The following is a 15,921-nucleotide window of genomic DNA, read 5'->3' as shown; positions in this document are numbered from 1 at the left end:
CACAGTGTTGATCTGTGATCAAAGCGGTAAGTCCAAATATAATTGCTCAATAGTACCTCGTGAAAGTCGACCAAAGGTTTTAGTGTGACTTCTAACTTAAAATGGATGAGCGGTCAATGTAAGTGCATAATATGTGATTGTAATATGTAATATGTGATGCGTTTGTAGATAATTCACCTTTTGGATGCATTTACCTCACTATAGATTTTTTTTTTCTTTCTTAAAAAGAAGATGTTTGGAACATTATTTTTTGGCTTATAATGACATGGTCAAAATATGAATGCTAAGCTTAAAGGAGTAGTTAACCCAAAAAATGACTTATTTTCTATCAATTACACACCCCATGAAGCCTTGAATTAATGGAGTTTTTTTTTACGCATTCCTGATCCAATAATTTCATGACCAGGTCATCGGTCAATAAATTATTGGCTCAGGAATGCGCCAAAACCAAGAAAATCTCCATGAATTCAAGGCTTCATGGGGTGAGTAATTGATAGAAAATAAGTGATTTTATGGGTGAACTACTCCTTTAGTGTGGTTAACCTTATTTATTCTGCAGCATTTATCAGTGCTCAGCATGAAGGTACAGTAATGATGACATTGTACCAGCAGGTGGGGCTATACGGTATGAATGAAGCAGCCCAGGTCTAGGAGGGGAGGAACTAGTTTGTGTTGGGCATCGATGCGGACGCATTGATGGAGGAAGTATAGAGGCGATGCGGCTCATTCATTATGCAACCATAAAGAATGCGGGCGGAGGGATCTAATAAAACGTCTAGACGTGAAGAGGAGGACAAGCAGCTGATAAACTCAACTCACAACAATAACATTTAAGCTAGCAGGGCAGCAGGTGGAATTATAAACTTCTTCCCTTTTATATAAACATTAAACATCCCATCAAAGCAACGCCATCAAAGCCTTTGTGGAGCATCATGGAGAGGAAGAGGTAGGAGTCAGTGTGAATGTGTCTGGAAGGAGTTGTTGCTAAAGTAAAGTTTTCTTTGAGCAGGAGAAAGCAGCAGCACGGCAGAGAAGAGTCCATGCTGTTTGCAGCTGGCTAAAGTTAATGAGCTTTAGCATTGTAGCATTAGCCGCAAAGCTACGTTAAATCCCCATTCTAAGTAGTGCAGATTATGTTGCATATATAACGTCTCGGTGGGGTGACAGAGGTGCAGTTTAGGACACAGTTAAGGCTGTATTAAAGGAATGTGGTTGTATTGTTTAAAGCGTGCAGCTAGGTTAATGCTACACGGGGGGATGCTAGCCTGATGCTAAAGAAGAAGTCAATGCATTAAGCTAATGTTAATTAGCTAGCTAACTTTCATTGTTTACTCTGAATCACCGTTGATGTGATTATTCTCATTATTATGAGAGACAAGACTGTCACTGTGGAGCTAACTAAACACACGTGACCCACGTGCAACAACACTGCAAATACACACACACAACAAAACAACACAAGATATGAGGACTGTTAACAGTTAAAGTCCTCCTAATGATCATGTATTTACATGGTTGTGTCATGGCTGTAACCTCCAGACATGACACCTTGCAGGACTGTCTGCACACACACACACACACACACACACACACACACACACACACACACACACACACACACACACACACACACACACACACACACACAACAACATTATGCACACTGTAAATCATGTGTACAGATATTTATATTGCTGTCGGGCAGAAACCTCTTATCTCCACATTTTAACTTTTTTTGTGTTTTTTCTTAAATAAACGCCTTACTTATTTCACACATAATAAAGCTTGTAGACCTACTACTTTAGCTGTTTTTGAAGTTGAAAGCTAACAGTTTTGGACAAATGAGATTTCCAGCTGACAGAGACTTTGTATGTATGCATGTATGTACTGTATGTGTGTACATATAGATATTTATACTGTTTTATTACTTACACCAGCTACTGTGCAGTGCACACGTACAGATGGATAATTGTTTAGAAGTAGGAACCACCACAGCACCTTTACAACACCTCAACGTGTGTATTGAATAATGTACACTTTAAAAAAAATGTGTATTACTTTTTTATTTTTTTTATTGTTTACCCTAGTTGCAGATTCCATTCCTCAACAGAGCATGCAATATTATATATATATATATATATATATATATATATATATATATACATGATATAACACATTAATACATGTCATAAGCAATTAGAAATGTTTGCTATGTTTACATTCATATTCACAATGCTTCTGCAGCAGTTGACGTGTCAACATTAACTAATAATTAGTTAAAACCTGCATCTAACCCGTGGTAAGGATAAAGCACAAGATAAAGGGTTTCCTGTCTAGTGTCTATATTAGTGGGACATTGAGTGTCTCCTGTCACATCTGTATTATTATCTGTTTCACATTATTTGAAATTACAACTTTTTTGATTGCAACAGTTTTTTACTGTGTTTTTTGATTGTGCACTGTAATTGAATGTCGTTGTTGTTTTCACATTTTGTTCTAAACTAATTATTTTCGTTTCTCATTTCCCACCTTAATAGCCATATTAACTTTATTCAAATATTTTTTATAATGTCTTAATGCTGCTCATAATGTTTTGTGTAGATCACTTTGAATTGCCTTGTTGTTGAAAGTTAAGGTGCTATACAAATAACCGTGCCTTGATATTCATTAATTGATTGATTATACTTTATTAGACAGAAAATGTAAACGGCACAGCGGCACAGTAAAACATTTGGGCTAAAAGGATAACACAAAAAAGTCCTGGGGACGTGTTTCCATTGTGGTCCTATGTATTCAATTCATCAAGAAAGCATATAATAACACGATAATAATAATAATAATGTCATCAACAAATACAAATATGGCTATATTTACAAAGGAATCACTTGATGAGGTGAAGATGCACTATATCTTATCATGCCGTCTGTTATCTCCACAGCCCCCCAACCAAGCGCTTCTTGAGTAAGCCCCAGATAGGTCGTTGCCTGGGCAACACCGGTGATGTGCACGCCATGGACCCCCGTGGTGCTGGAGGCAGGATGCTGTTGACCAAGGTGCAGCGCAACAGGCACAAACATCGCTATGACAACAACAACCATCAGATCAAGGTGAATCTTTTGCCCAGAGTGAGAGCTGCGATTGGACGTGTGATATGTTAATAATCTGTCCCAGAGCTGTGCTTGGATGTGTGATATGTTAATAATCTGTCCCAGTCCACTGTAGCCTCTGTACCGGTTTATTCAGCCTCTTACATCAGTGATTCACAAGCGTCTTCATTTCAAGGGCACCTAGTTTGATATGCAATGGGCCATGGAGTGAGTCCCATTTGATAAATGGGGCTCAGTGTTAATTTAACTCTGAGAGTGAACAAAATGCAACAAATGAGATATTCTCCTGTTCGGCCCTCTTAGTTCCAGATCCCACCTACACAACTGTCTTGAGTCCGTGTCAGCCCAGTTGCAAAGAATTTGGGTGTACTACTGGATTCTGACCTCTGTCTTGAGGCTCAGGTAGAAACCGTGGTTCGAACCGTGTTTTTTTTACACCTGAGAAACATCCACAGAATTCGACCAGTCCTCTACCCCAAACCTACATAAAGTTGTCAATGCCCTTATTTCATTTGGCCTGGACTACTGTAACGACAAAAACTAAAAAATCTCCATGAATTCAAGGCTTCATGGGGTGTGTAATTTATAGAAAATGTGTACTTTTTTGGGTGAACTACTCCTTTTAATACTTTTATTATTATTAATAAGTTTATGACAATAAGCCAAGTTGTGCGAATGTGGGGTGTATTTAAACAGAATTATGACTTGGATGGTGTGTGAAATCCATGATATGGAATAGAGCCATAGTAAAACCCTAGGTGGTACCAGGTACATCCACTGTGTTTAATGTGCTCCATGACATTGCCTACAGCCTAATTTATACTTCGCCCGTAAGACGGCCGGCGTTGCGCTCCAAAAATAGCCGACCTAGTAGGTCGGCTATTTTCGGCGCACGACACAATCATACGATGAAGAATAAATAACCTTGGAGATACTATACGTATGTTTGAGATATTATTATGGGCCTTATTAGAAGAACTTGAAGTGATTGTACTGGAAATAGATATTGACTATAGAAACGGATATCTTTAATGTGTTATGCAGTCAGAATGCAAACAGTCCCAGATTAACATTCTTACAGAAAAAAACTTTCTATCCAGTGATATCTCCCAGCAGTAAGTAGTGTAACTGTGTTGTTAATAGAGCACCGAAGTCTGACGTAATTTACACATCCTAGGTTTGTCTACCTGGTTCGCGGTTTTCCACCCCCATTCTGAATTCCCATAGACGTATTTAATATCGCATCAAATAAGAACTGTGTTCCAAAAATAAACAAATGACCCCTTTACTCTTATGGATTTTAAGCATCAACTGACGGTGAGAAAACGATAATGTTACTTCCGCCGAATTAGTTAAATTTTCGCCAGAAACAGACTGTATCAAATATAAGTGACTGACTGTCATAAACGATACAGAGCCTCCTCCCTGACAATATCGCCGAGACAGTTTGTTTATTTTTGGACCACAATTCTTATATGAGACGATAAGATGACCCAATGTTATTCTCCATAGCGAAATTACTTTACGAACCTGGGGATGAACGAGTGACGTCAGGACTTCTGTACTCTGTCCTTGTCTTTCTTGAACCGTTGTTACGTTTAGTAGTGTAACTGTGTTGTTTATGTCCTTGTCTTTTCTTGAAGGCCAAGCCTGACTTAAACACAACGCTACCGGTTCGACAGACGGCGTCCATCTTTAAACAACCCGTCACCAAGGTAACCAATCACCCTAACAACAAGGTGAAGATAGACCCTCACAAGTCAGTGGACCAACCGAGACAGGTGAGTCAATTGCCACTGTTTCCACATCTTCCCATTTAAAATACATGTTTTTCTTCTGCATTTATTTGGATAGTACAGTGAGTGGAGATTGACAGGAAACGGGGAGAGAGAGAGATGACTCGCTGACAGGCTGCAACAGAGCCTATTTGTGGTATGCGCCTTAACCACTAGGCCATCGGCGCCCTTCCCATTAAAATGTAACTCAAAACCCTTTAGTGGTTTAAATTACTAATGTATATCATCACAGAGCAGGGATCTAACGGTATGAAATTTTACATTTGGGCGCAGTATCTACCAAAATACCATGGTATACAGTACAGTATATCACAGGTATCCATTCCTCCCTTTAACCGCACTTTTCAAAAGCAAGTTTACAAAATGCTTCACAACACAAACCACAACAAAGTGCGGGGAAAAAGGAAAACACAGGCAGTTCAATTATAGCAAAAAAAAAATGCAATACAATAGAGTTTTCAAATGAAAAGAGTCTGTTGTCAAATCCTCTTGTTAAAAACTGTTCTGTAGATATGAGTCTTTAAAGAGTTTTAAACGTGGCCACAGAGGTAGCCTAAGGAAGTCTATTCCACAAATGTGGAGCCTTTACAGCAAATGCTCCATCTACCTCCTTCTGTTGCAAGCCTTGACTTGGGGACCATGAGTAATATGGCTCATTGGAAACTAAAAGTATTTTGCTTTGAAAAACAATATAGCTTTATTGAGCTGTAATGTGTGTGCGTGTGTAACTGGACTGGATTTATGATTTGTTTTTCTAGTCATTCTTCTGACCACTCAAATGTACTTCACATTCACCCAGTCATGCACACCGCCACAGCAGAACACCGTTTACACATTACGTTTTACATGCAGTACGCATTCACACTGGGATGTCGAGGGCATCCATGCAGCAAGGCACCAACATGCACATCAGGGCATCCGTTCCAACCGGAAACCGTCTGGCTCTTATAGGTGGCTGCTCTACCTCCTGAGCAGCCAGCCGCCCATGAGTGTCTTGTGTGCAGTTAGCAACTGAAACTCTTTGGCATTTGCAACATTTAACAAACTAATATTTACCACAATAATGAGTCTATACTGTAGGCTAGGGTACGTTATTACAGGGAAAGGTTGACAGTTCAAATTAAAGCATTTATGTTATACTAGCCAAACCCCAGCTGAGACATTCGGAGGGAGTGCTGCTCATTTAGTTTCACTTGATAACGTATTCTGTCCACCATGGCTTGCCAACTCGGACAGCAAGGCCCTCGGCCGCTCGTTGGGGCCCACACATTTTCACCTGGCGGCTCGCTCCGGGGTGCTTCACAAGCCGTAAAGCCACGCATTTTGTTGTAAAACCTAAACGAGCGCTCCCCAAAACATCTGACTAGACAATGGCTGCTTGATACTGCGGTATACCTTAAAACTGTATACTGTCGCTTCGGAACCACAGAGTAGAAACAGAACTCAACGGTGGTGACGTTTCAATATGTTTGTTGAAGTGGTTAATCCTACTTTCAAGAAGTAAAGAATGATTTAATATTATATTGTACTCAGAAAAGGTTACAATTTAAGTTTGACAGCCTATTTCTTTTAAGTTTGAAGAGGTTTTTATTATGAGATCATTACATACACACTGTATTCAGTATGCTGCTGTGCTTCAAAGTTTGGTAATGGGAGTTTGTTATTCTATTAGTTTCAATACCACTAAAGGAAAGCACTTAAATCCATTCAGTCAGTAGGAAGTCTAATAGCCAAGTGTGTTTGTGTATTTCACTCTCTGGTGTTAACCTTTTTTGAGGTTATTGCTAATTGCAATTATGTTTTGTCTAGTCAAGTTCTCCAGCATAATTTGAGTAATGACTCAGGCTTCAATAATGCAGTTCTGCAAATGGCATCCTTATTCAAGTAGAAATGCATTTAATTTGCAGATAAAGATATGTATCTTCTATCTTCACATAGGATTTCCTCCCTGTGTGTTTTTCCTTTCTCCAGCATGGCCAATATGTAATTAGTTTGTTTTCTTTTTGTCTTAATGTTCAGCTGTTTTGGGAGAGGAAGCTGAGTGGTCTGAGTGCGTTCGACATTGCAGAGGAGCTGGTGAAGACCATGGAGCTGCCCAAGGGTCTGCAGGGTCAGAGTAAAGCCCGACTTCTACTTATGGTTGATTGCCAGGGTCTTGTATCAAAAATAGCTGATCTACAAGCTGTAGATCTGCTATTTTTTGGTATGCGACACAGCGCGCAATTAAGTATATCTGCTAAATTACTGTAATATCTCAAACCCTTAATGAACGCTTATTGTCATTGTTGATCTTGTGGGTATCAAATTAGGGCAGTGGTTCTCAACCTTTTCTGGATCAGGGCCCAATTGAAAATCCTTGTGTGCATTTTCAGAGCATGTTTATTTTAATCAATCAATCGATTGTGTTCTGGCTTGGCCTTCCAGGTGTGGGTCCTGTGTGCACAGACAAGACCTTGCTCTCTGCCATCGCGAGCGCCCTCCACACCAGCCCCACCCCCGTCACCGGTCAGCTCACAGCGGCGGTAGAGAAGAACCCTGGCGTGTGGCTCAACACGGCACAGCCCCTCTGCAAGGCCTTCATGGTGACCGATGATGACATCAGGTTAGACGCCATTGGCCGGCCGCACACCTCTTGTTGTGACGGTGATGTAATGTTGTTGTCTGGGGCCCTCCTGCATGATGACACCAAAGCTGGCGGGGCTCCCTCTTCTTTTGGTGTGGTGCCCAAACCCTAGCCTTTAACTTCACAGAAACTATGCCTAAACCTTGCCTCAAAACCATGTCCAACTTAACTCAATGTTTATTTATAGAGCACATTTCAAATGACCTAAGCCAACCAAAGTGCTATACATCACACCAGGAGAAAACAACGATGTCACAATAGGATATACGACAAATACATACAGCAGTTGAAAAACAATTTAAAAATGCACAGCAGAAAATAGTGAGGTAGTCTGTGGTCATGGATTATCAGACTAGCTGTGCTAAAAATCCAGAGAAAAGAAATGTCTTCAATAATGATTTAAAAATGTCTATGGACTGAGAGGCTCTAATATTAAATTGCAGGTTATTCCAGAGCCTCGGGGCAACAGCAGCAAAGGCTCGATCACCTCTGCATGTAGTCCTTTTCTTGGTCGTGAGCTCAACCAGTAGCAGCTGGTCGGCCGGAAGCTGGTGGCATACTTCAAACAAAGTCCAACTGTATCGGCTTGCCGAAACCGAACAAAACCAATTTGTTTTGTTGTCGATGTGACTCCACTTTTGAGTGTTTTACGTTATTAGACCCTCGTCCACAAACGGCGCTGGAGCAGTGATTGTGACACCTGAATCTCCGCTCTATGTTTGCCCCCAGGTCACTTTGACATCGGTTGACTCTGGAGATTTCACCATTTCTGGCCACAGACACAAGTGGACAAAATGTGTTCCGTTGCTATCACTCTCTATTAATGAATGGCCAATGACTTGTGTTTGTAGTCCTTCAGTGAGGGATTAATAGAGACAGATTGCAGAAATAAAACCATATCGATCAGAAGTGCCTGGTATTTCTGACCTATAACGCAAAATGTTTGCATTGGTGTCTCTGCAGTGATATATATATTCTGCTAGTTATATAAAAGTCTCGAAGGTGCAAGAACTGCAGAAACACATTTTGGCAAGGAAATGCAATTATGTTAATTCAGTTCTTATGACCTCGCTGAACGTACTTTCAGTAAGAAATATGCTGCGAAGTTAGGGGTTTGATGCTCATTACCTCATGATAGTGTAAGGAGCTGTGAATAAAAGCATCCATCGAATAGCATCTGATATACTACAATGATAGACAATCGCATTCAGGCTGAAGATTCTGATCAAACACTCACTGCCTGGCGTTGTTTTGTTCAAATAAATGTTAAATAGCTCTATATTCTGATAGTACTCATTGCTATAGACTGTGTTTGTTCAGTAACAGGGTCTCCCCGTCTCTCCAGCTCTTAAGTACATAGAAAATACATTTTCAGGACGGGATAGCATGTTTATCCAATCAGGAGAGAGAACTCATACAGGATACAGGATAGACAAGTGGAATTGGAAGGGATGAAACAAACTGACACAATGAGCAGACACGATTGGAACTGGAACACTATACATTTGAAACTGATAGATTAACTTTGTTGGCTCTCCTGATTGGATATAATTGGTATCCCAACCTGTGGTATCCCAATTTTCTGTTTATGAAAGAGATGGGGAGACCTCTGTTACTGAACAAACACTCTTTTAAATGATTGCTATCTATTGGAATACAGAGCTTTAACTTTTTAACAAAGACTATGTTTTTGTTTTTACAAAAAATATCACATACACCACATTTAATTTGGTTTTATATTCAAACTATTTTTTTGAAAAGTTGATAACATGAGCGTTGTGTGGAACCCCTACATTTTGTGCCGTGAAGATCAAAGTGGGGTCCGGAGACCCCCACGGATCCTTGAGGGGGTTCCACATGGTTTCCCAGCTAGATCAGTGTTGGGTACCAAATGGAATATTCCATTTGTACTGTACACACTCAGAGTTATGGCGGGGGTCCTTGAAATCAAAAGGGTTCAGAGCTGTCCTATAGTTTATCTTGACAAAGACAAGAGAATGTCTAACTCTATGTGTTTGTTTGTGGTGTCCAGGAAGCAGGAGGACCTGGTTCATAACGTGAGGAGGAGGTTGGAGGAGGCGCTCATGGCGGACATGTTGGCCCACATGGAGGACAGCACCACCTTAGACACGGAGGACAACAACACGCCAGAGGACAAGACGGAGCAGAGCGACAACGGGGACTTATAGCCAAAGTAAATGACACTGTAATGCTGAACCACTTGATCCCTTGGATTAAAGTTGTCAGTCGCCACGACTGATTTCACTCATTTGGATTCCATAGAAACCAACATGTCTTCTATGGAAGCATGTTGCGCCTGAAAATAGCCGATCTATAAGCTCACAACGCGCGTTGTGAGCTTATAGTGTAGATAGGCTATTTTCGGTTATTATTTATTTTAAGATTAGAGTATTTGAAGTGGTCAAACTGGCAATAGAATACATGTTCAGAACCACCTTCCATTAACCCCTAATGGTCTTGGATGTGATATACTAAAGCCTATGCCGCTTGTGCTTTAACCACGCCCCGCTTCTGTGACGCACGCGGCCGAGGAGCTGGCGGCCGATAAAGTACCGTTTTTGACCGCGACAAGCCGACAAAGTTATGTACCGATAGGCATATAATCGTAAATCATGTTTTGCCGAGAGCGTTTGCCTCAACTGCCAAAAGTGGCTACTGGCCAATCATAGCGCGTCCTTGCACAAGTGGTATAGGCTTTGGGATGACGCGCCCAGCATCCCTATTCTGGGACAGAACATTCGCCCGAAAAAAAATGCTGATCTACTGGCTCAAAACGCGTCGCAACATGACATGTTGTGAGCTTGGAGATCGGCTGTTTTGGTGAAGAGATTTGGTGTAGATCGACAAGAAAAAAAAGGGGCACGCAGTATAGTGCAACTCTTGTCCATGTTACTGTACAACTCGTGTCCATTTTAAGTATAGAGGGTTCAAGTGGTTAATGTGTAGCTAGTTGCGGGCCGGTGACATGTTAGAAATAGTCAATCTACAATCTGAGCTTCTGCAACGTACTGCGATGTGTTAACGCCTTTTTGCTATTGGTGTGTTCCGTGGTCACCGTTTTTTTATTCTAATGTGCCACTTTTCTAATGTTCTCCCAACAGGCTTACCGGGTGGCATGGAGCTGGCTGCAAAACAGTATTGTCCTGTCCTGCCATGCAAAGGACTTGAATGATCAATCTACCACCAACAGATCATCATCACAGAGAATCTGCATACTGTCAACTGTAGGTTGTTCCACAACAACAAAACAAAACGGAGGCTCTACTTCTTCTAACCCATTTGAGTTAGAGATATTTGACACTTTGACACTTGACCTTTGGCCTCTAGGTTGAGGGTGGTAAACGCTGGTGCACTGGGGCTGTGTTGTCTCTCTGGCCTCTGACCTCCGTGCCAGGTGGTGCCAACAACACGATATCCCACCAGTGCACAGATTCCCCAAGTATTGTGAGCCTCAAACCGCCGCCATGGATGTGGCCAGTCCTGATGTGGCCAGTCCTGATGTGGGGACGACGTGTCAGCGGTATTGCTAACTATGTGCAACTTTGACCAATGTAGATACTCCACAAAAAAAAGTGGAAGATAGTTCCCTAACAGACAAAAGTTCAAACATGAAAAAAGCAATGCCTGAGAAAAGGGACGTTCACACAAGCGCTATAACTATATACTATATATTATATTTAAAAAATAATAATAGTAAGTGGATCCTGGAAGGTGCTGTGTCCTGCCACCCTCCATCAGCACCAGGCTGTTCTCCTGTAGGTTGCGTCCCTCCCCAGGATTAAAAAACACTGCTTCCTTCCTGTTAGACAGATGAACTCGGGCACATTTCTTTGGTTTTCCGGTTTATTCCGGATCATTGTCTTCAGAACCACTGCCTTCAGTGGAGGACAACTGAATGTAAGCTCCAACAGCTTTAGGGTTTTCCTTGACGGTGCATTTGGTTCAGGGTCGCCACGGTCTAGTGCATGTGGAGGAAGACTGGGACACTTAGAAAACTTGTCAACATTGGCCTAAAACTCCACAACAACATTGTCCCAGCTTTTAATAATCCTCCACCTACGTCATGATGCTGCTTCTATTAATTTCCAGCAGGCCGTACACTGATTAGGCTCATATGGCTTAAAAAGAATGACAGTCTTCTACACTCGCCATGCTAGACGGTCATAGCTGAGCCAGAGGCCCCTGGTTGTCCCAGGTTCGATTCCAGGCTAGGGATCGATGTGTCGATGTGTGTCCCTGCAAGCAAGACTGTTGACCCCTAATTGCTCCCTGAGGTGCTGCCCCTGTAACCAGTGCCCACTGCTCCGGTTACTTAGGATGGCTTAAATGCGCATACCTTGTTTCACTGGTATGCAAATGTACAGTGACAAATTCCACAAAGGAGGAGTGACAACGGTTGTAGTTCTCGTTGCAGTTATAGTGCTTGGTGTGAACGGCCCTAAAGAGTTGACACTCAAAACGCATTGCTAAGTGGTCTGTATAATACTGTAGGTATTGTAGCCATTCTTATTGTCTGGAAGCCTTGTCAGAAATCTTTAAAGAGGGCATATACAGGCTTTTAAATAATTGTTTTGTCAACATTACCTTTTTTTAATTTTTTTATTTGATTAATGACAGCCATGATGACTAACTGGCAGACACATATTATGTCCCTCTTCACTTGTATTTGTAGAAGCACCCGGATAGGCCTAGACGGGGCACACAGAGCCATGATGAAACGGTGAAAGAACGAACAAGTCATTGTTTTTTTTCTGTGGTGAGTCGCCCCGTTTCATTAGGCCCACCCTTTTTTTTGTCCTTTAGCGCCAGCTGTTCCCATGCCACCGCTGTGTGTCAAAGTCGCCACCGCTGGCGATAAACATTAACCTTTACCGCCCTCAAACTAGACGCCTTTGTCGTGGGAATTGAAGTTCTGTTTGTCCCTTTTTATTTTTGTCTCTTCTAATGACCTGTGAGCAGATATGACTGACTGGTGCTTTTTTTTACAACACACACACAAGTTGATATGGTTTTGATTAGCCACTTAAACCCTATACTGTACTGAGCTGACCGGTGTCCCCCAGGGCGCTATACTAGGTCTGTTATATTGCCCTCTACACGTCTCTTCGCCCCAAAATAGCCCATCTACAAGGTTGTAATCTCTCAAGACGGATTCAGAGCTCCGCAGCTGAATCTTTCAGCAACTCCCATTACAACGTGTAGAGTTGTTGTTATTAGGAATGAAAACAAAGGAGCACCACCGGAAGAGGAGGGCTGAAGGAGAGTAAACGGGCCGACGTCTAGTCTCTACACGGAGGCAAATTCGAAGGAGAATTGTTTTTTGTCTTCTTTTTTTTTGGCCGATGTGTTCCCAGATTGACAAGGTTGTAGACAGGCTATTTTAGCCCCAGAATAGGGATGCTATGTTTTTTAAATGGAGTGCGTGTTTGTGTGTGTGTGGAGACAGAAGCGAGCGAGGGAGAGAGGATGCGTAAGAAGAGTGCCTTAGCGCTATACTACGTGTGTTGGTTGAAAAGGTCTTGTTCATTTAGTTCTACGGTTCCAGCAGGGCATCATATTCTTCTCCTCCTCTGTGGGGAAGGATGGAAGAATACACCAAGAAAAGTTGGAAGAATATTAGAATGTCAAATACTGGGTGGGGGAGGGGGGCAGAGGACACAACTTCATTTGTCTAAAGAGACTAGATTTAATTTAGTCTCCTGAGCACCAAAAATCAAGATATTACCGTTAAAGGTTATGCTGAAATGCGTTAACACTCATAGCACAAAGAGACGATGACGAGTTTAGCGAGTTGCAAAACGGAACATATGGAATTTTATGTTTCGTTTCGTGGTATCTGCTCGATCATTTTACAAGTGGTGTGCTTTTAAAACGGGCATTTCTGAATGCTCAACTGGGTCCTGGCGTCAAAGAACACAAATGTACTGTAACTCCATTTCATTTTTTATGAGCGTCGCTCTCCTCCGGGCGGTCACACATGAACTCTAAGGCTCTCTGGCCGAGGAGTAGGTGCAGCAGAGAATGTTTACAGTGGTAGTAAATGGTGCTAAGCCAACTGATGAAACTAACTGACTACGTTTGTTGTTATCGGTTATAATAATTACATGCACAATGGGGTTCCACCGCGCCTCAAGCCAAGTTCAGGCTGGTCCGGTGCCCTCCTCCTTCATAATAATGACTTGCTCTTATACAGTTTGTTGTCCTCTGGTCAAGTACAACCCGATAATTATTTGTTCTTTACCACTTGAGCCCTATACATTGTACATTGTTACGACAAACAGTTAAAATAGCCATGTCTATAAACTCACAGCGTGTTGCAGTGTGCTGTGACTTGAGTTTGTAAATTGACTATTTTCATTATTTTGGAAAATCTTGACATTGATTGATTAGATTTTTTTGCCGAGAATGACATGCCCAAAAGATATGGGACGCCAGGTTGAAATTGGTTTAACCAGGTTCAAGTTGCAACATATTGCACTCAAAAACACTCCCCCCTTATTAAAACATTTTGGTGTCCCACGCTAATTCACTCAAAGCAGTGTCTGGGTGCGTTTTGAGAATGTAAAATTACATTTAGATTTCCCATTCTATCCCATACCGCTTCTGATAAGGTTCTGGATACATGTTTGTTTTGTTTTTTTTGGGTGAAAACATGCTCATGTCAGCATACCTTTTAACCACTTAAACCCCAGCATCCGTGTTGTTGGGAAACCTTTCGCTTAAAATAGCACATCGACAAGCTCACAACGTGACGCGTTGCGTCGCGTTGTGAGCTTGTCGATCGGCTATTTTCAGCGAAAGCTTTCCCCACAATAACAGAAAACAGAAAATAATACACTAGTATAGAGCCCTGAGGGATTCCGGGTCAACCATATGGGGTTTAAGTGGTTAAGATAATGACCTAACATCGTTACGTTTTTTTCTCTTCTTTTCCCCCAATGCTTTTCATGTCTTGTGCCTCCACTCCAGCCCTGTTTCATGTGGTGGTATTTGACAGTATTTGAGCTAGTAGTTTACAGCTATGTGTGTTCTGTTCTCATTCCCTGCAGGTAGGGGATTTATTTCATGCCAGCCAGCCGGGTTCTTTTCTTCTCAACATTGTGATTTTTCTTTTTCTTTTTTGATGTGGCGCTCCTCTTCATATCGTCGTTGTCGGGAAGAGAAACCTCCTATCTCCATATTTTAACTTTTTGTGTTTTTTTTACCCCCGTAAATTAACACCCCACTTGATCATACTACAGCGTCACACAAAATCATCAAAAGCAGCAGATCCGCAAGCGACAACGTTTTGAGCTTGCAGATCTGCTACTTTTGCAGGTTTTTTTTAATGAATTTGAATCCTGAAAAGTAACAGTTTTGGACATATGAGGTTTCCACCCCGACAGAGACGATATGAAAGCTAACGTTCCCTTTTCTCTCTCGTCATATTATTACGATGAACTCACCGCGGTGCTCCAGTGTTGTCTGTTCTGTAACTGACTGAGTGTTTCTGGTTGTTGTTTTTTTTGTTTTCCATGTTTGATGTTAAATTTGTGAACTGTTGAAATGCTATGGCTGTCACTGACGGGCACACAGCTCTAAAAATGAGTCGCCTGTTTAGGATTTTTTTTTTTTTTTAATTTTTCAGTTTGTTTTTTGTTTGTTTGAATAACGGTTGTTGTATCTCCATTATCTGTTTGGAAAAAAAAATAACTCTGTGTATTGGATTCAGAGGTTGTTAAGCTACAACAGTTTTTGTACTACATTAACCCGGACGGAAGAAGTATGTACCCTGACTGAGAAAAATATATATACTCATAATAAGATGCTGGCGTGCACTTGATTGTACCTCAATGCCAAGTTGTTTGGTCCACGTTATTTTTCACTAGTAAATAAATGTAACTCTTTTTTTTAAACTGGTGTGCAAAGTGTTATCTCTGGGGGGGTTGTGGGTTGTTATTGTCAACATTATTATTTTTTACAGGTCATGGCTTGAGCTTAGAGTACCGCTGCATGCTATCATGAGAAGTGGATAACCTTGCCTTAAAATACTGACTGAACGCACATGCAGACTGAAAATGTACATTATGTTCAGTCAGAGAGCTGTGTTGGACCACCCAAAAAAAAGAGAAGCCAAGGTAGCCATGATGATGTACACACCCAATTATGCTGAAAAAAAATGTTACCTTATGCAACTATTGGTGTGTCCTCATGTGAGTGTAAGCAAGGTGAATAAAATAAAAAACACTCCCTCCAGACACAATGGCAGTGCAGCAGCAGTGTGCATGCAGCATGCATTGCAGTGCTGCCGCTGTGTGTTGCATGCTGCATGCTGCATGCATGTGGCCTTTGAACCCATTGTTGTGTCGCGGGTGACGTCAGCGTCGTGGAAGGG

General features: G+C 41.6%; 1 protein-coding gene across 1 annotated transcript; it reads left to right on the top strand.

Moving 5' to 3' along the window:
- The first annotated feature begins 707 nt into the window (after window positions 1–707).
- mbd3a (methyl-CpG binding domain protein 3a) lies at window positions 708–15,442 on the top strand. The gene is made up of 7 exons (XM_084058200.1): window positions 708–946; window positions 2,939–3,107; window positions 4,751–4,888; window positions 6,923–7,013; window positions 7,328–7,505; window positions 9,559–9,720; window positions 10,649–15,442. The coding sequence occupies exons 1-6, from the start codon at window positions 933–935 to the stop codon at window positions 9,713–9,715; spliced, it is 747 nt and encodes a 248-aa protein (XP_083914326.1). The 5' UTR covers window positions 708–932; the 3' UTR covers window positions 9,716–9,720; window positions 10,649–15,442.
- Window positions 15,443–15,921: the final 479 nt, after the last annotated feature.

This window comes from Gymnoscopelus microlampas, assembly GCF_963454915.1.
Source record: "Gymnoscopelus microlampas genome assembly, chromosome: 5".
NCBI lineage: Eukaryota > Metazoa > Chordata > Actinopteri > Myctophiformes > Myctophidae > Gymnoscopelus > Gymnoscopelus microlampas.
Note: the sequence above shows the minus strand (reverse complement) of the source record. Positions and strands in the feature narration are given on the sequence as shown.

What these genes read in the sequence shown, in the direction of transcription:
- mbd3a (XM_084058200.1), top strand. An exon ending in ACAACAACCATCAGATCAAG is followed by an intron (nt 3,108 to 4,750) that starts GTGAATCTTTTG and finishes CTTTTCTTGAAG; the next exon opens with GCCAAGCCTGACTTAAACAC. An exon ending in GCTGCCCAAGGGTCTGCAGG is followed by an intron (nt 7,014 to 7,327) that starts GTCAGAGTAAAG and finishes TTGGCCTTCCAG; the next exon opens with GTGTGGGTCCTGTGTGCACA.